The sequence below is a fragment of the Alligator sinensis genome, unplaced genomic scaffold (genome assembly GCF_000455745.1).
Source record: "Alligator sinensis unplaced genomic scaffold, ASM45574v1 scaffold1165_1, whole genome shotgun sequence".
Classification (NCBI taxonomy): domain Eukaryota; kingdom Metazoa; phylum Chordata; order Crocodylia; family Alligatoridae; genus Alligator; species Alligator sinensis.
The window spans coordinates 705745-724196 of NW_005842477.1; the positions used below are offsets into that span (position 1 = coordinate 705745).

An 18452-nucleotide genomic window follows, 5' to 3' on the forward strand; every position below is an offset into this window, starting at 1 on the left:
CCTGATGCCTGCGTGTTCTGGGAACTGAAGGCTGAGCATAGGCAGGCACATGGAGTCCAGGAGCGGGGATGGGCTGGATACAGAGCTGAGGGAGCTGCCGGCCTGGACGGGTCTCAGCCTGGCTCGTTTCAATTGCCTGCGCCTGGTCTCTGCAGCTGCGCAGGGCAGCGCGGCGCGGAGCAGGGCCTCCCATCTGAGGCTCTTCTGCCCCTTGCCAGGATACAGAGGACTTGGATCACTACGAGATGAAGGAGGAGGAGCCGGCCGATGGGAAGAGGACAGAGGATGAGGGCATCGGCAAGGAGAACCTGGCCATCCTGGAGAAGATCAAAAAGAACCAGAGGCAAGATTACTTAAATGTACGTGTCGCCGGCGGGCGGGGGGGGGAGGGCCCAGGGACCCCAACAAGGGCAACCTGCTTCTGCTGTGTCTGATCAGTGGTCTGGCTCCTCACACCCCATCCCTGAAAGGTCTGTGCCCAGCCTGGTGCCTGCTGCCCTGGGAAGCTGCAAAGGCACCAACAGGCCACGGCCAGCATGTGGGTTCCAGCAGAGGACCTGAGTGGGGGGGCGGAGGGGGGGGCAGAGCTGGGGCACAGCAGAGAAGACTGGCTAGAGCACTGCTGTGTATGCCCTACTCCTGGCTGGATGTTGGCTTCTGACCCCAGCCAAGAGGACCTGAGCTCCCAGGGGCACAGAGCCACGTCCAGCACAGAGTCACTGGGCCTTCCCAGGGACACAGGCTGCCCCAGGGGTGTCCAAGTTAGCACTACCCTGGACTTGTTCTCCCTGAGCTGGTGTGGAGTCACCCTGCCCCTTAGCCAGGAGGCCTCAGTTCCTCTGCTGGATGCAGGAGCCAGTTCCCCTGGGGTTGCAGGATGTTGTGCTCTGATCAACCTTGGCTTGCTTCCTGCAACTGGGGTCACAGTGCCTTTCCCTCCCTGTCCCTGTCAGGGTGCAGTGTCTGGGTCTGTGCAGGCCACTGACCGGCTAATGAAGGAGCTCAGGGATATTTACCGATCACCAAGTTTCAAGGGCGGTGAGTACAGCGGAGAGTTGGCAAGCAAGGCTGGGGGTGGGGTGGACTGCGATGTACTTGCTTTTTGTGGGGCCCTGGGGGGCCTAGCAGGTGCTAGGAGCTGAGCTGGGGGAAAAGGCACCTTCCTTTACTGTCACAGCAGAAAGGCGTGGGCAGGGTTCACAGGAGATTGGGCAGAGCTGGATCCAGAGGTGCCTGCTCACTGCCACCACTGGAGCAGAGGACAACACTGCTGGGGGAGGGGGAGGGGAGGGCTTTTGGAGACGGCTGTTCCCTGTGCTGCTGGCTGAGTGCCCCTGGTCCTGGGTGGGGTGGGTCCCAGGGCCATCTTGTTTCTGGATGCTGGGCATAGTAGGTGGGACAAGTGCCTGTGTGGCTTGGAGCAGCTGCCGCACTGGGCTGATGTGTCCGGCTGGGGGCAACTTGTAGCACCGAGCGCTGCTCCTCTCTGGACAGTTCAGCTGCCTCCGGCCACAGCTCTGACCCATTGCGCATCCTCCACAGGGAACTATGCAGTGGAACTCGTGAACGACAGCCTGTACGATTGGAACGTCAAACTCCTGAAGTAAGTGGCCTGGTGCAGTTGCCCTGATATCCCCAACCCACCTTTTTCCTTTGGAAACTGGCAGCGCTGTTTCTTGCTGAGTGATGGCCATTTCCTCCCTTCTTTTGGCAAGGACGCTGCAGGCCTGCTCTCCCGGGGCGCAGGGCTGGGCTAGGCGGGCTGTCGGTGCTCTGGGCTCCTTTTAGAGGCTGGTGCCCTGGCACAGCTTTCCCCATTTGACGGGGTGGGGGCTTCCCTCGCAGGGTTGACGAGGACAGCGCTTTGCACAATGATCTCCAGATCCTCAAAGAGAAGGAAGGAACTGACTTCATCCTGCTCAACTTCTCCTTTAAAGTGAGTCCTGCCCCACTCTGCCTAGCACCTGCTTCGGGCTAGCAGCTGGGACCAGCACTTCTGAATGGCTTTGTCTTTCTTTCAGGACAACTTTCCCTTTGACCCGCCGTTTGTGAGGGTCGTGTCCCCTGTGCTCTCAGGGGGGTGAGTGACTGCGCCATACTGCTCTGGGTGCTGCACTCCCATGGGTCTTGGGAGCTGCTGCAGGGACAGTCTTGGGTCTCTGATTTCATAGTTTCATAGTAGTTAGGGGTCAGAAGGGACCTAAATAGATCCCTGGGAGGATGCTGGGATTTGCTGGGAGGATGCTGGTTTCTCTGGGTTTCCCTGGCTGGAGAGTCAACACCTCACCTGTCCATGTCGGCAGGGAGTGTCTGAGGCAGCTGTCTCACCCTGGGCTACTGCAGAATGGCTCTTCTCCCTTGGAAGTGTTCACTCGTCTTTGTGAAAGACGCGGGTGGTGGTGGGGGAGGCGGGTACAGAAGTGTACGGCTTGGGGCAAAAGGGCAGGGTGGTGGGAGGGGGCATGGACCTGCTTGGCAGGTATCTTCCATCACAAGCAGACAATGCTTCTGCAAACCCACAGTGGTGCTGGCTGGGGCCACAGAACATCCCAGGCCTCTGACTCGGTTTCTGCCCTGCAGGTATGTTCTGGGTGGAGGTGCCATCTGCATGGAGCTGCTGACCAAACAGGTGAGCAGCTGGGCAGGCTCCAGGTGGGGGCCATGCTGACACTCGGATACCCTGGATGCCAAGTGCTGGGCACCTGGAAGTCCTACCAGAAGCTGTAGCTGACGGCCAAGCCTTGCCCTGCACTCTGTGCAGCCTGCTCCTTTGGCTGGCGGGGCAGTGGTGGTTGCTTTTTAATAAGAACAGAACAAGTTAAGGGAACATGCTGCTGCCAATGGCAGAGCTGGACACATGGGAGTTGGGTGGTGGAAATGATGCCCTCAGTGTTGCTTCCCCAGGGGCAGGAAGTGACTGCTGGAAGGGCACCAAAATTATGGCAACAGAACAAACCCTGTGCCCTGCCCCTTTGAGGCCAAGTGTCCCATCAACCCCTTCCTGCCCACACCTACTCAACTCAGCGTTGGGAAGAGGGTTGAGAATGTGTGACCTCGTGTAAGGTGGGGCTGGCAGCCTGTGGAGGCTGTAAGTGGCTGCTCAGGGCAGTGGTGGTGTCCCAGGTGGGCACGGGCTGGGGCTTTCTGCCTGAGCAGAGCACAGTGGAGGGACTGTCTGGTCCGTGTCCGTCCGTCCGTGTTGTCGTCTTCTTCCCCCCCCCGTAAGCCAAGGCTGGGTGGGTGCCATCAAGCACAGGCCCTGACTACCCCCTCATTGTATTCTTCTGGCTTTGTAGGGCTGGAGCAGCGCCTACTCCATTGAGTCGGTGATCATGCAGATCAGTGCCACACTGGTGAAAGGAAAGGCACGTGTGCAGTTTGGAGCCAATAAGGTAGGACTGGCATGGAGCAGCTGGGGGAGGAGCCCACCACAGCCCCAGCTTTCAGGCTGTTTTTGGGGCCCTTGGCCAAGGCTCCCAGGTACTTGGAGCAGGAGACTGTGAACACCCTCTAATGGGCTAGCACCAGAGAACAGTGCCATGGAGCCAGTCTGTCAGAGAACCTGGGAGGCTGCAGTATCTCTGTGTGGGCTCACAGAACAGCAGGGCTGTAAGCAGGGCTTTGCACTTGTCCCGGCCTGCCTGTGAGACCCTGCAGTGCAAGATGACCAGCTGGCCAGGCCTGCACGCTGTGGGAGACTGCCCGCTACAGTGGGCAGTGCTTGAGGCAGTATCCAGTGATGTCCCGGGCGGTGAAGTGCTTGAGGGTTGGGTAACACTAGCTTGAGATCTACAGGGATTTGAATTGATCTGTTGACCCCTCTGGCTTCTCTGGCAGAATCAGTACAGCCTGACCAGAGCACAGCAGTCCTACAAGTCCCTGGTACAGATCCATGAGAAGAACGGTAAGTTCTGTCGTAACAGGAACCTTGTAGGGGTGGGTCTTACTGCCCTGGCTGAACATCTCCTCTAGGCAACATCCCTTGGCTGCAGTGGGGTGACACTGGGTGCATCAGGGTGTCTGACTGTTGAATTGCTCTGGGGACCCCCAAGAACCCCTGTCCCTGGTGCAGTGTGGCTTGCTGGGGGGCTGCCTCACTGAGTCAGTCACTGGGCAAGTGCAGAGCAGAGGGGATGACATGGTGCCCAGGTCAGCTGAGGCAGGCATCGCACTACTGGGCTTGGCTTCTGAGCCCCGACACTCCAGGTGCGGCTTGCATATGCCTTTTGGCAGGGGTCCAGCATCTCCCCCAGCCTGTATGAGGCATGGTCACCATTGAGACGTAGAGGTCACACTAAAAGTAGAGCCTCTTGCCAAGGCCATAGGAAAAGCACCCTAAGCACAGCAGCCTACGCACAGCCTCACCAGCCACCAGGGCTTGGAGCTGCTGTGAGCTGCAGGCCCAGACTCCTGTGGCCCGGAGGCATGAGGCCAAGCTCAAGTGCACGCGCAGGTTGTGGTAGTGTTGTAGTTGCAGCAGGACCGGTCTCACCTCACCATGCTCTTGTTGCAGGCTGGTACACACCACCCAAGGAGGATGGCTAGCGTGTCAGCCACTCAGGCATCACCGGACCACTCGATCTTGGAATGCTGTACTTGGATCTGCCAATGCCTCTGGCTTTCTCCTGGGATGGGATGGCTCTGCCTGTTGCAGGACAATAGCGGCTGCGATAAACTCTAAGGAACGAGCCGTGTGTGCAGTTGGACTGACCCGAAACACTCGCTGGACCCTCGCTAGCAGCATTCTTATTAAAACAAACTCTGAGCCTCTTGTATCGCTGGCCACTTCCCGCTCTGCTCTGGTCTAGAGCATCTCCTTACCTATGCTATGGATTTAATTTATTTTCTTATTTCATGTACACTGCTTTGTTTGTTCCAGTGTCAGGCTGTGCGGGAAGGGATCTCTGGAGACCATTACAGTTTGGTAATTTGAAGAGCCCGGGCTGCCGCAGTCATTATTGTGCTGGGCTGCGTGATGTGCTGGGCTGGGTTTTGCTGAGGGCAGCCACGAGGGCAAGACATGTGCCCGCCCCAGTGATGACCGGCATGGCAAAGTCTGGTGTCAACCTGCTGTATGGAAGCAAGGGAGTTTCTGTGGTGGGTAGGGGGGGCTTCCAGCCCTCCTCTCCGCTCCGTCAGGAACAGCCTATCCTCATCAGTGGTGGAGTCCTGTGCTCCTGGGGGTCGATGGAGGCCAAAGGAGCTGTGAGTGCTCCTTGCGTCTTGGCTGCAGCCAAGCACTGGGAGCAGCTCCCTGCAAGCAGTTTGACTGTCCTTGGCTGTGTGCAATGGCGGTGGGACCCTCTCCTGAGGTTGGCAGCAGCAACTAAGGTGTTAACAGGTGGGGTACACTTGTGGGGGCAGGGGGGTTTGGGAATGGGCACTGGCACCAGCTTGAGAGGAGGCAGCACAGAGGCCTGTAGCACGGACTGTATTTCAGGCATGAGTGAAGTTCTCCATCCCTTCCAGCCTTGTATGTTTGACCCCTGCCTCATGGCCCAGGGCTGGAAGCTGCTGCCCAAGGTAGACCCTGGGCAGGGGATGGGAGTGTGGGCCAGTGCCTGGGGCAGGCTGGTCTCTCAAGGGAGGACAAGTTGGTGACAGGAAGTAGAATTCCCCATCTGCCCCCCAGGCAGTCTTAGGTCCAGCAAGGGTGGCGTATGGGCAGTTTTGTGACCTCTCCCCATGGGTGTAGCTCCTGCTGCCCTCCTGTCTTGTTGGGGGACCTGGAGGCTCTGTGCTGTTCCCCTTCCCTGCTGCTCCTGTCTCCACACCAGGTTTCTTGCCCTCTTCCCCTGTGAAGTCTGGGGCTGCAGCTCCCAGGCAGCATTTGCTGGCTCAGACTCCAGGCAAGACGGCTGAAACGCAAGGAGCCTCCAGCAAGCTGGTTATCTTAAGTGGCAGCAGCCCTACTGTGTTTCCATCCCCCTTATCCTCTGGGCCCAGATAAAGGAGGTGGCCAGCCCCTGGGGAGGAGCTGGGCTGCTGTCATGTGCTGTTCAAGGGGTTGTGGCTCATGGCAGGAACTATGCCCAGGTGTCTTGGTGCTGGGCCAGGTGCCTTGTGCCTACCTGGAGCACTCATCTGTCCTGGTAAGCAAGGAGGGTAGGCCTGCAGGTGCCTTGAAATGCTGGAGTATCCTGGCTGCACCCCTGGGCCAGCACCACTGAGAGCAAGCAGTAGGCCCTGCTCACAGGCTGGGGCTGCACTGCTGGCAGCAGGTCTGTCTTCCCTCTGCAAATGGTCCCGTCCCAGGCCTGAGCCTGGTGGCAGCTGTGTCGCTGGCTCATGCACCTGCTCTACATGGCAGCTACTGCCCCTGCAGGGATAGGAGGCACCTGGTGGGGACCTGTCCTGCAGCCCAGGCTCAGGGCCTGAGACTCTGATGCTGGAGTTAAATGGGCCTCAGCCCCTCACCCCAGACCTCCCTTTGGGGGCAACATCTGTGATAAAATGCCACCACAGTATCTCCCCAAACTGCTGTCAGGCTTATTACCTGTCTATTGCTCCAGTTGCCAAGAAACCAGCTCTGCCTAGTGACCTGGCCTCACGGCAGGGCCAGGTTCCCTGTGAGATTATTTCAGGTGCCCCAGAGAGATTAAACACCCAGTCAGGGCCAGGAATCCCAAAAACACTAGGGAAGCTGTTAACATTGCTCAGCAGACGTTGCTAAACAGAGGATCTGAACCAAAGGCCCCCCACGTTGGGAAGGAACAGAAAGGGTTCCCCAAAGCGGGGAAGGGGACGGCCAGTCCCCAAACAGGGAAGTGGGCTGCCTCCTGCTGAGCATAGGGTGGCCCCAGATTCAGTCAAGTCACCCGATTTGAAAAAGAAGGGTTTCTTTAATTGCAGGGAGGTTGGCCACTTCAAGCAATGCCACTAACTTTATCTGCCAGGCACCAGCTGTAAGCAGTGAGGAGGGAGACCAGAGCCACGCTGAGGAGCGTACCTGGTGCTACAGGATTACAAACTCAGAGGAGGTGATGGCTACCCACCGGACTGACATAAAAATTAGATGGAAAACCCTCGTTGGGGGACTGGACGCAGGGGCCAGTGTGTCATTCATAAATGCTAACCTCGTTTCACCTTGGGATATATTCCCGGGGAAAACTTACCATAGCAGGGGTGGGGTGCTGGCCATTCGAGGTACTGGTTGCCCATCTCCCCCTTGAGCGGACATTGGAGTGTTGGAAGAGGCCCCTGTCCCCATACTAGTAAGGAGGGATGTTATGGAGCTTGCATATCTGAAAGGGGCACAGGACAGCTTTGAAGTACCCTACTGCATTAATGTGGTGACTTGCCAACAGAGCAGGAAGGTGAAGGTGGGAGGTAGGGAAACCACCCAGAGTAAGGTAACTCAGGTGGCTGTGGAGGCAGGAGGGAGGAAGGAAGAGAATTCCCCTAACTGTGACAGCCAGCTGGCCGCTAAGAAAAGTGATAGCTTTGAGATCAGGCCAAGGAACTGCCCCAGGGAGGAGCCCTGTTAGACAGTGGCAGAGGAAACCGAGACTCTCGGGGAGGAGTTGAGAACCACCTCCATGGGGGAAAGTTCGGACAGGAGCACCAGGACCAACCCCCTGTTGGTTGCCAGATGCTCCAGGAGCAGGAAGATGAGACCCAGCAGGTGAGGAAACACCTGCTGCGGGTACCAAACTGGCACCAGGAGGAGCCGCACCAGCAGTCCACAGCCCACAGGGCAGAGGGGGACACCCTGAGGCAGCAAATCTAAAAGTTGCAGGAGGAGCTAGAGGCCCAAGTGCTGCAGCAGTTGTGAGCCGACCGGTGCAAACTGGACAGCTTCTTCGGGGAGCGCCTGCAAGTGGCAACTGAGCAGAACGTCCAGAAAACCACGGACCACATCAAGGAAAGCCACCGGGGAGTGGATCCTCTGTCACAAGGAGACTCTGGGTAACAGGTCAGAGGGACTCAGGCCTACCCCAGAGTGCTCTGGCACGGGGATACCCCGACATACCTTAATGTCATATGTGTATTGTTGTTATAACTGGTCTTACGTGTTGCGTGAGTTCTCTTTGGGTATGAAAGGTAACCCTTTCAGACAAACCGTACTTGTACCCACGGCTCTGAGAAGCCATGTGCCCCAGCTTCCAAAGGAGGAGGTGGGGAGAGAGGGGAGGAAGTGTGACAATGCCATCGCAGTATCTCCCAAACTCTATCAGGCTTATTACCCGTCTATCATTCCGGTTGCCAAGCAACCAGCTCTGCCTAGTGACCTGACCTCGTGGCAAAGGGGTAGTGGCCCCAGAGATGTCCATCTCTGAGTAGGCCAGTGATGCTTTTTAAATTGGTTGGTTAGCCTCAAACTACACTAGCCCTGATTGGACCTGGAGGGTGTGGTCAGGAAAGTTTATTTAAGAGCCCCTTCTTGGAGGAGAGGAACATGCTGGTAACTAAGCAGGCAGAGAGAGGTGGGGATCGCTCCGGAAACTGGCTGACTCCATGAACTGCCTGCCTCCAGAGGAAAGCCCAATCAGCCTCTGGGTGATCCTTGTGGGTAACTTAACTGAAACCCACCTAGACATATAGTTTACTGTGATATAGATGCATGCTCAACAGCTACTTAGCCCCACTGTTTGCTCTATGGTGGTTCTTTGCTTTTTATCTAACCTGTACCCTTCCCCAAGTCTTCCCTCTTTAACCAATAAAGCTCTCCACTGTTCCTAGCGTGCTAGACTGACTGGGAGAGGGACTGGGTTATGCCTTAGTCAGCCCACCAAGGGAGGCTACTTTCTGGTGTTTCAGGCTAAGGAAAGCATCCCCAGTTTTCACAGAGGGTTAAGCACCTTCTACATCTGCCCTGTGCCCCACAGGCCTAGTAGAAGATGGACCAGAGCCCCTGGCCGGTGGATGCGGTAGCCCTAGGCTTGTAGGTGTGCTCCGGGAGGGGTGGGGGGTGTCTGCTGGATATGAGGCACCCCAGGGAGGCATGTGGAGCTTGGTAGGTGGTCACGCACAGTGAGGTGGGGGGCTCAATGCAGGAGTGTCCCCTCTAGATTAACAACAGATGGGAGAGGCAGGGCCCTGCCCCACATACAAGCAAGGGATCCAGACTGGGCAGGCACTCCCTCAAGTAACAGCAGGGTCCCCTGACCCACTGGGAACTCCAATGTGCCCAACGGTGGGGCAAGGCGGCGGCATGGCCCCGACACCATGCGAGACATGTGGCGTATGGGCAGTTTTGTGACCTCTCCCCATGGGTGTAGCTCCTGCTGCCCTCCTGTCTTGTTGGGGGACCTGGAGGCTCTGTGCTGTTCCCCTTCCCTGCTGCTCCTGTCTCCACACCAGGTTTCTTGCCCTCTTCCCCTGTGAAGTCTGGGGCTGCAGCTCCCAGGCAGCATTTGCTGGCTCAGACTCCAGGCAAGACGGCTGAAACGCAAGGAGCCTCCAGCAAGCTGGTTATCTTAAGTGGCAGCAGCCCTACTGTGTTTCCATCCCCCTTATCCTCTGGGCCCAGATAAAGGAGGTGGCCAGCCCCTGGGGAGGAGCTGGGCTGCTGTCATGTGCTGTTCAAGGGGTTGTGGCTCATGGCAGGAACTATGCCCAGGTGTCTTGGTGCTGGGCCAGGTGCCTTGTGCCTACCTGGAGCACTCATCTGTCCTGGTAAGCAAGGAGGGTAGGCCTGCAGGTGCCTTGAAATGCTGGAGTATCCTGGCTGCACCCCTGGGCCAGCACCACTGAGAGCAAGCAGTAGGCCCTGCTCACAGGCTGGGGCTGCACTGCTGGCAGCAGGTCTGTCTTCCCTCTGCAAATGGTCCCGTCCCAGGCCTGAGCCTGGTGGCAGCTGTGTCGCTGGCTCATGCACCTGCTCTACATGGCAGCTACTGCCCCTGCAGGGATAGGAGGCACCTGGTGGGGACCTGTCCTGCAGCCCAGGCTCAGGGCCTGAGACTCTGATGCTGGAGTTAAATGGGCCTCAGCCCCTCACCCCAGACCTCCCTTTGGGGGCAACATCTGTGATAAAATGCCACCACAGTATCTCCCCAAACTGCTGTCAGGCTTATTACCTGTCTATTGCTCCAGTTGCCAAGAAACCAGCTCTGCCTAGTGACCTGGCCTCACGGCAGGGCCAGGTTCCCTGTGAGATTATTTCAGGTGCCCCAGAGAGATTAAACACCCAGTCAGGGCCAGGAATCCCAAAAACACTAGGGAAGCTGTTAACATTGCTCAGCAGACGTTGCTAAACAGAGGATCTGAACCAAAGGCCCCCCACGTTGGGAAGGAACAGAAAGGGTTCCCCAAAGCGGGGAAGGGGACGGCCAGTCCCCAAACAGGGAAGTGGGCTGCCTCCTGCTGAGCATAGGGTGGCCCCAGATTCAGTCAAGTCACCCGATTTGAAAAAGAAGGGTTTCTTTAATTGCAGGGAGGTTGGCCACTTCAAGCAATGCCACTAACTTTATCTGCCAGGCACCAGCTGTAAGCAGTGAGGAGGGAGACCAGAGCCACGCTGAGGAGCGTACCTGGTGCTACAGGATTACAAACTCAGAGGAGGTGATGGCTACCCACCGGACTGACATAAAAATTAGATGGAAAACCCTCGTTGGGGGACTGGACGCAGGGGCCAGTGTGTCATTCATAAATGCTAACCTCGTTTCACCTTGGGATATATTCCCGGGGAAAACTTACCATAGCAGGGGTGGGGTGCTGGCCATTCGAGGTACTGGTTGCCCATCTCCCCCTTGAGCGGACATTGGAGTGTTGGAAGAGGCCCCTGTCCCCATACTAGTAAGGAGGGATGTTATGGAGCTTGCATATCTGAAAGGGGCACAGGACAGCTTTGAAGTACCCTACTGCATTAATGTGGTGACTTGCCAACAGAGCAGGAAGGTGAAGGTGGGAGGTAGGGAAACCACCCAGAGTAAGGTAACTCAGGTGGCTGTGGAGGCAGGAGGGAGGAAGGAAGAGAATTCCCCTAACTGTGACAGCCAGCTGGCCGCTAAGAAAAGTGATAGCTTTGAGATCAGGCCAAGGAACTGCCCCAGGGAGGAGCCCTGTTAGACAGTGGCAGAGGAAACCGAGACTCTCGGGGAGGAGTTGAGAACCACCTCCATGGGGGAAAGTTCGGACAGGAGCACCAGGACCAACCCCCTGTTGGTTGCCAGATGCTCCAGGAGCAGGAAGATGAGACCCAGCAGGTGAGGAAACACCTGCTGCGGGTACCAAACTGGCACCAGCAGTCCACAGCCCACAGGGCAGAGGGGGACACCCTGAGGCAGCAAATCTAAAAGTTGCAGGAGGAGCTAGAGGCCCAAGTGCTGCAGCAGTTGTGAGCCGACCGGTGCAAACTGGACAGCTTCTTCGGGGAGCGCCTGCAAGTGGCAACTGAGCAGAACGTCCAGAAAACCACGGACCACATCAAGGAAAGCCACCGGGGAGTGGATCCTCTGTCACAAGGAGACTCTGGGTAACAGGTCAGAGGGACTCAGGCCTACCCCAGAGTGCTCTGGCACGGGGATACCCCGACATACCTTAATGTCATATGTGTATTGTTGTTATAACTGGTCTTACGTGTTGCGTGAGTTCTCTTTGGGTATGAAAGGTAACCCTTTCAGACAAACCGTACTTGTACCCACGGCTCTGAGAAGCCATGTGCCCCAGCTTCCAAAGGAGGAGGTGGGGAGAGAGGGGAGGAAGTGTGACAATGCCATCGCAGTATCTCCCAAACTCTATCAGGCTTATTACCCGTCTATCATTCCGGTTGCCAAGCAACCAGCTCTGCCTAGTGACCTGACCTCGTGGCAAAGGGGTAGTGGCCCCAGAGATGTCCATCTCTGAGTAGGCCAGTGATGCTTTTTAAATTGGTTGGTTAGCCTCAAACTACACTAGCCCTGATTGGACCTGGAGGGTGTGGTCAGGAAAGTTTATTTAAGAGCCCCTTCTTGGAGGAGAGGAACATGCTGGTAACTAAGCAGGCAGAGAGAGGTGGGGATCGCTCCGGAAACTGGCTGACTCCATGAACTGCCTGCCTCCAGAGGAAAGCCCAATCAGCCTCTGGGTGATCCTTGTGGGTAACTTAACTGAAACCCACCTAGACATATAGTTTACTGTGATATAGATGCATGCTCAACAGCTACTTAGCCCCACTGTTTGCTCTATGGTGGTTCTTTGCTTTTTATCTAACCTGTACCCTTCCCCAAGTCTTCCCTCTTTAACCAATAAAGCTCTCCACTGTTCCTAGCGTGCTAGACTGACTGGGAGAGGGACTGGGTTATGCCTTAGTCAGCCCACCAAGGGAGGCTACTTTCTGGTGTTTCAGGCTAAGGAAAGCATCCCCAGTTTTCACAGAGGGTTAAGCACCTTCTACATCTGCCCTGTGCCCCACAGGCCTAGTAGAAGATGGACCAGAGCCCCTGGCCGGTGGATGCGGTAGCCCTAGGCTTGTAGGTGTGCTCCGGGAGGGGTGGGGGGTGTCTGCTGGATATGAGGCACCCCAGGGAGGCATGTGGAGCTTGGTAGGTGGTCACGCACAGTGAGGTGGGGGGCTCAATGCAGGAGTGTCCCCTCTAGATTAACAACAGATGGGAGAGGCAGGGCCCTGCCCCACATACAAGCAAGGGATCCAGACTGGGCAGGCACTCCCTCAAGTAACAGCAGGGTCCCCTGACCCACTGGGAACTCCAATGTGCCCAACGGTGGGTCAAGCTGCTGCCATGGCCCTGAAGCTATGCGAGCCTCACTGAACCTCTAGGCAGGACTATGTCTCCCTGGGCCCCTCCAGTGCACACACAGACCCCAGAGACTTTAAATTAATTTTATTTATTTATTTTAAATGAAACATGAGTTACAGCAAGTTCCCCCCACACCCAGAGCTCCCTTCTGGTGCCAGGGCTCCGGTCTCTCTTTCCAGAGGCTGCACCTGCCTGGAAGACTGGGCATCACTGCAGATTGAACAGGAGCTGCCTACTAGTGTCCCCTATGCAGACAGCGAACTGCAGGATGTGAGGCTGCGAAGAAGGCAAGTTGAATCAGCAAGGGAGGAGGATGCCCCAGGTCTAGCCCCCTCAGCTAGACTGCTTCACCCCTCCCTGCCACCCCCACTGCACTGAGGGAGGTCACACAAGCACTGGCTGCTGCTGCAGCCTAGCCCAGGGGTCTGTGAAAAGCAAAATTATTACTGAGCCAAAGGAGTTTGGCACAGCAGCTGCAGGGCAGGTGCTCCCTGCCTTGCAGCTGCCTGGCCCCAGACAGGGAGATCCTCCCCTGGAGGGCACAGGGGCAGGGTGCCTTGACTCAGGGGAAGAGACACCCCAAAAAAGGTGCCTGGCATCATACATTACCTCTGTTGGAGAGGGGCCGACGACCTCCCCTCTCAGCACCTGTTGGACGATGCATCTCGGCGGCAGAATCGCTGCAAGAACAGACGGGCCTCAGCATTTGGCACAGTGCAGATGCAGAGATGGCACAGGGGGGTTATCTGGACCCACAGGAGCGCAGACCAGTCACCACGCAAGTGGCTGCATGCTCCCTCCCACCCCAGCTCTGCTCTGTTCACTCACCCACACAGGAGAACGAGCCCAGCCCTTCACTTGGGGGCCTCCCAGGGTGGCATCTGAGCATGGCTTTTTGCTCAGGCTCCACTTTGCCCAGCAGGAGCACAGCTGGTAGCTTGCTTCAGCCCCAGGCAGGGGAGAGGAAGCTAGTGGGGCAAGGGCCCTGTCCATATATCAAAGTGTTCTTCAAGGGAGTTGGGGGGCTGCCTTTCTCTCCAGGGTGCAGGTGGACATGGGGACAGAGCTGGCACGATAGCGAGATGGCAGCCACCCCTGGGCCACTGAACAGCCCCCAAGTGTTCCCTGCCCAGGCAGCCTCCACTGGAAGCATCAGAGACCAGCCAGAGGTGCACGGAGGTGGTGATGGCACCGGGGAGGCACAGACACGAGCGGCTCTTAACAAGCCAAGGCTTCAACATCTTGGCCCTGAGGGAAGCACACACGTCTTGTCCAGCCCAGATGCACCCACCCCCTGCCTGTCCTGGGCGCCTCAGGCAGGTACCTTTCTGGAACATGAATGGCTGCGCCAATGGCCAGATGGCCCAGAAATCATCCTCGTCCAGCTGCCGCAGAGAGCTCACTGGGATGGTGGCTGAGCGGCCAAAGTCCACAAAAAAAACCACGGCCAGGTCCTCCACCTTATCCAGCACCCAGCACCTATGAAGGCAGTGAAAGCATGAGCCCAGCAGGGTAGCAGCAAGGGCATCCTTGGGGTAGGAGCCCCCTGGCCCCATGGGCAAAGTGTTGCCCGCCCCGCAGAGCATCCATTCCCAGACCTGTTCCAGGCTCTGCTGTCAGCCCCCAGGACACACTGGGCCAGGCAGCGGGTCCCGCGCTTCACCTTCTGCTTGGCCAGGTAGGGCTGCTGCTCCTCTGCTTGTGCCAGGGCCCCGAGCAACTGCTGCATGTGGAGGTGACGCTCCTGCCATGGACACACTGTCACCCATGGCCCCTATGTCTGCCCCAGAGCCCCAAGGCTGTAGGTACCCTTCCTTCTTGAGCCCCACGATTGCTAGTTTTGCCCCCGGGGCAATGCAAGCCCCTGCACGTGCCTACCCTGACAGTACCACAGACACTCAGCAGGCCTTGGGTTGGAGGTCATTGCCCTCAGCCAGTTAGGCCCACACTTCAGTGCTTTGCTGCATCACAGACTAGGAGCAAGCACATGCCAGCAAGGGGTGGGGGCGTGCAGATCTGGGGGAGCCTGTGGGAGCATGGACTAGGGCCCTGGCTCTGGCTTGCCCACTCTCAGGCAGAGGCCCTGTGTAACCCGGCTCCTGCCCAACACCTGAATGCTGCCTAGCAGCAAAGGCACTGCTGTCCCTTAGCGCACGCAAGCTCTCGTGGCTGGGGCTGTTGCCCCAGTTGGGGGCTTTGAAAGAAGCTCTTTTGGAGCAGGAGTAGGGCTTTCTGCCCCTAGCCCGAGACAGCTCCCCCCTCCCCCCCCACCTCTGTGAGTTGGATGGCCCAGAAGTAGGGTGTCTGTGGCAGGCAGTCAGTCACCAGCAGCCCCACATCTCCGTAGGTCTTGGCTATCACAGCCAGCCAGCTCAGGTCCTTGTAGCAGTCCCGCAGCATGAGCACCAGGAAGGAGCCTCTGGAAAGGAAAGTCAGGTGCCAGGCAGGTCAGGGAGAACCGGGCTTGGTGCAGCCACGGGCAGGCTGGGCAAGACCTTGCGGGCACTTCTGCAAGGTCCCACATGCTTGCACCCCAGGTAGTGCCCTGCTAGGCTGATCCTGCTGCAGCTCCTTCCTTCACCCACTCAGTAGCTTGAGTGAACACAAAGTAAAGAGCAAGAGGACCAGCCTGCGCCTGGCAATGGGCTAGAATTAGAAAGCTGAGGGTGGGACAAGTCTGGCAGGGAGCAGCAAGGGGGATGGGAGAAGCAATTTCCTCTCATGGCAGCTAGTCGGGGTCAGACTGTGGATGCATCCACCAGCCCCTCAGGTGGGAGATAAGCAGGTTGGATTCCTGATCCAGGGGTCAGGGCAGCCACATGACCCAAGGCCTTGTCAGATGCAGCAGCAAGGCTGCGGCACACAGGCACATCCAGAGCATGAGATGCCAACGTCCCTTCCCATCACAGCAGTGCAGGCCCAGCCCCAAGCAGCTCCTGCTCACCTCATTTCCATAGGAACAGCGTATCGAACCTGCTCATCCTTCACCGCATGGGGAGCAGTCAGTTGCTGGGGCTGCAGCAGGTGCTGAGGCCCAATTCCTGCAAGAACAGGACAGTTCAGCATTGACACCCCCAGGCAAGCATGGATCAAGGTTTGGGGGTTCACACCCCCCACCCCAGGCAGCTGCATGCCAGTCTCACCCCTGCCCACACTCACCACTGCTCAGCCCCAGCTCTCCCTCAGGAACTTTCTCCAGAGCCTGCAAGCCAGAAAGAGCAGATCTCAGAAGAGGCAGGGCTCAGGAAACAGCAGCCCAACAGACCCAGCTCCCCCGGTGCACCAGGATCCGGGTTGAAGATGAAGCCCACACCCTCCTACGGGGACCACTGCCCTGAGACCCCAACATGGTTTGCAGAAGCAACACCTGGTTCCTCCCAGGGCCTGCTGGAACATGGACCTGCCCATAGCCAAGCACCGCAGGGATAGCAGGACTCCCAGGCCCTAACCCTGCCATCCATCCCCCTGTACCTCAGCCCTGCAGCCCCCTGGATGGCTGTGCAGTGGTCACCACTAAAGGTGACAGAGAAAGGAGACAGCAAGTGACCTGCATCCAGCAGCAAGGTGAGCAAACAGCCTAGCCAACCCAGGACCCACCCAAGACCCTCCCCCTCACCCCTACCTCTCCCAGGGAAAGAACGAGTGCCCAGGCCTCCCTTAGGGCCAGCCATGCGAGCAGACGCTGCTTTACCGGCATCTCCAGCTGGCTCCTTGGCCACACCGTGCCCCTCATGCTGTTCCCCATGTCGGTGTTGCCCAGGATCCTGGTGCAGTTGCCAAGTGGCTGGACCATGCACTGTGCCTGCTCTGGGCAGCTGAAGCCAACAGGCACGTTGCTGGGAGTGGAAGCACAAGGTTGTGGGTCCTGCTGCATCCAAGAGCCAGAGGGCTGCAGCTAGCAGCAAGTGCTGCTGGCCAGAGCAGAGGGGAGAGTGCTGTTTTGGTCCCAAACAGGGAGGAGAGAAAAGGGAGCCCCCAAAAGCCCCAAAGCTTCTGCCCACAGCCAGGAGCCCCTTGTTCAGCCCTGAGCTCTTCTACAGTGAAATGTGCTGCCCCCAGGGGCTCAGCTCCCCATGTGTCCAGCCAGCACAGGGGGCAGCTCAGGGTACTGGGACCATGGTCCAGTGCTCCTGGCAAGATCAGGGGGAGATGCTGCCTGCAGCTAGAAAGCCTCTGCCTCCCCAAGCTCCCAGCACAGGCACAGTACGGACAATCAGACCCACCTCTTGAACCCAGGTTGGCCTCTCTTGACGTGCTGAGGGTTGAAGTCCTTCAGCCAGAGCAGGACGTCCTCCTGGCAGAGACCAGGGCAGGCCTTATCACAGCGGGTCCCAGAGGCGAGCCCACAGGAGCCAGAGCTCGTCCTCCTCTCCCAGCGGAGGGGCACACTTGGTTCTATGAGGGTCCGTAGAGACCCCTGGTGTGCAGAGAGGAGAACCTGCTGCACAGGTTATGTTGGAGGGTCCTGGAGAGGAACTCATCCAGGCACAGGGACCCTGGTGCTAGGTTCCCAAGACTGGGCACGACACCGATGTAGCCAGGGCACCCAGACTGCTGGGGGCAGGAGCCAGAACAGGTCCCTCCCCACCAGAGCCCCCTCCCTGGATGTTGGGCTTCCGTGACAGCCAGCTGCAGGCACTGCCACCCAGGAGCCTTCCAAGGGGAGGAAGGAACGGCAAGGGGCCTGAGCACCACAGCTGTGCTGAGATCCACTGCAGCAAGCTCTGGCCAGGGGCCTGGGCCCGTACCTCTGTGATATCCGGCAAGGGCTTTCCCCCGTGGGCTTCACAGTCCTTCCTGGAGGCGCCTGACAGAGCAAACAAGGAGACTTCAAGAGAAGCAGGGGCTTCACAGGCCTTGTGCCACAACAAGTCCAATGCTATTTGGAGCCCCCAGCCTGGTCTCGCAACTGGGACGCTAGAGGCAGGCAGCAGAGGTTGCTTTTTAGGGTCCCCCCTTCTATCGCCATGCTTGGGCTGCAGAGGAGCAGGCACTGCCAATGCCATAGCTACTCCTGCGCCTCTGCCACGGTCTTACCATGAGCCAAGCGTGGAAGGCTTTGGGGGCCAGCCTGCCTCCTCATGCCCTTGGGGCTCGTGATCCATATCTCTTCTCTCCCAGTCCAGGTGCCTCACCCACCCTGTTCTCTGGCTACAGAGAGCCTGAGGCACCCAAAGCCCAGCAGGAGACAGGTGCAGGCCAGGTAGGAGCTGCATTGAGGTCCGGGTTCTGCTGCTCTGGGCTGGTCGGGGCCCACTTGATCCGCCCGGCCTCGATTGTTTCCTCGCAGGCGCTGGGGCGGGAACTCACCCCAGGACTTCAGCTGCTCCGGTTTCCCCTTCTTCTTGTGGGGCGGCGCCGGGCCACGCTTGCCGCAGCCTGACCTGCAACAGCGCCGAGGAGGGAGCGGGAGCTGCAGCGAGGGGAGGCCCCACGGCCCGGTGCTACGGGGACTGCGGCAAGGCACAGCCCGGGCTGCCCCGCTCCCCGCACCCTCGGGGGCCGCGTGCTCCCCGGGTGACCGGGGGAGCGCTCCCCACAGCCCCAGCAAGAGCCCCGGATCTCGCTGCAGAGCCCTACCCGGGGCGCCGCTGAACCCTTCCTCCCCCGCAGGGCTGCGGAGCTCCGGGCAGGGCAGTCCCCCCCCCTGTATATACTCACGGGCCCGGGGCAGAGCGGGGCCCGGAGACCTGCAGAGAGACCGCCAGGGTCTGCAGCGGCCAGGGCCCGCGCGAGCCCACCGGCTCGGGGGCCGGACACCAGGGGCGG

The 18452-nt window shown here is 58.5% G+C and overlaps 2 protein-coding genes across 2 annotated transcripts in view; one reads left to right on the forward strand and one right to left on the reverse strand.

The window, feature by feature from the left end:
- The window catches only part of UBE2Q1 (ubiquitin conjugating enzyme E2 Q1), an 11882-nt gene extending 6946 nt beyond the window's left edge, over positions 1 to 4936 (forward strand). Inside the window, exons 6-14 of the mRNA XM_006031000.2 lie at positions 219 to 359; positions 954 to 1038; positions 1543 to 1603; positions 1846 to 1936; positions 2022 to 2080; positions 2581 to 2629; positions 3297 to 3392; positions 3838 to 3904; positions 4514 to 4936. Coding sequence (XP_006031062.2) covers positions 219 to 359; positions 954 to 1038; positions 1543 to 1603; positions 1846 to 1936; positions 2022 to 2080; positions 2581 to 2629; positions 3297 to 3392; positions 3838 to 3904; positions 4514 to 4545 — 681 coding nt within the window. The 3' untranslated portion in view covers positions 4546 to 4936. The remainder of the gene's footprint in view (positions 1 to 218; positions 360 to 953; positions 1039 to 1542; positions 1604 to 1845; positions 1937 to 2021; positions 2081 to 2580; positions 2630 to 3296; positions 3393 to 3837; positions 3905 to 4513) is intronic.
- A 7835-nt stretch (positions 4937 to 12771) lies between these two features.
- Positions 12772 to 18446, reverse strand: TDRD10 (tudor domain containing 10). Its single transcript, XM_025212614.1, has 12 exons — positions 18345 to 18446; positions 17823 to 18067; positions 17432 to 17490; positions 16907 to 17100; positions 16375 to 16519; positions 15843 to 15885; positions 15628 to 15724; positions 14955 to 15102; positions 14282 to 14427; positions 14008 to 14162; positions 13293 to 13363; positions 12772 to 12959 (listed from the first exon to the last, which is right to left on the reverse strand). The coding sequence occupies exons 5-12, from the start codon at positions 16474 to 16476 to the stop codon at positions 12891 to 12893; spliced, it is 831 nt and encodes a 276-aa protein (XP_025068399.1). The 5' UTR covers positions 16477 to 16519; positions 16907 to 17100; positions 17432 to 17490; positions 17823 to 18067; positions 18345 to 18446; the 3' UTR covers positions 12772 to 12890.
- Between the last annotated feature and the right edge of the window lie 6 nt (positions 18447 to 18452).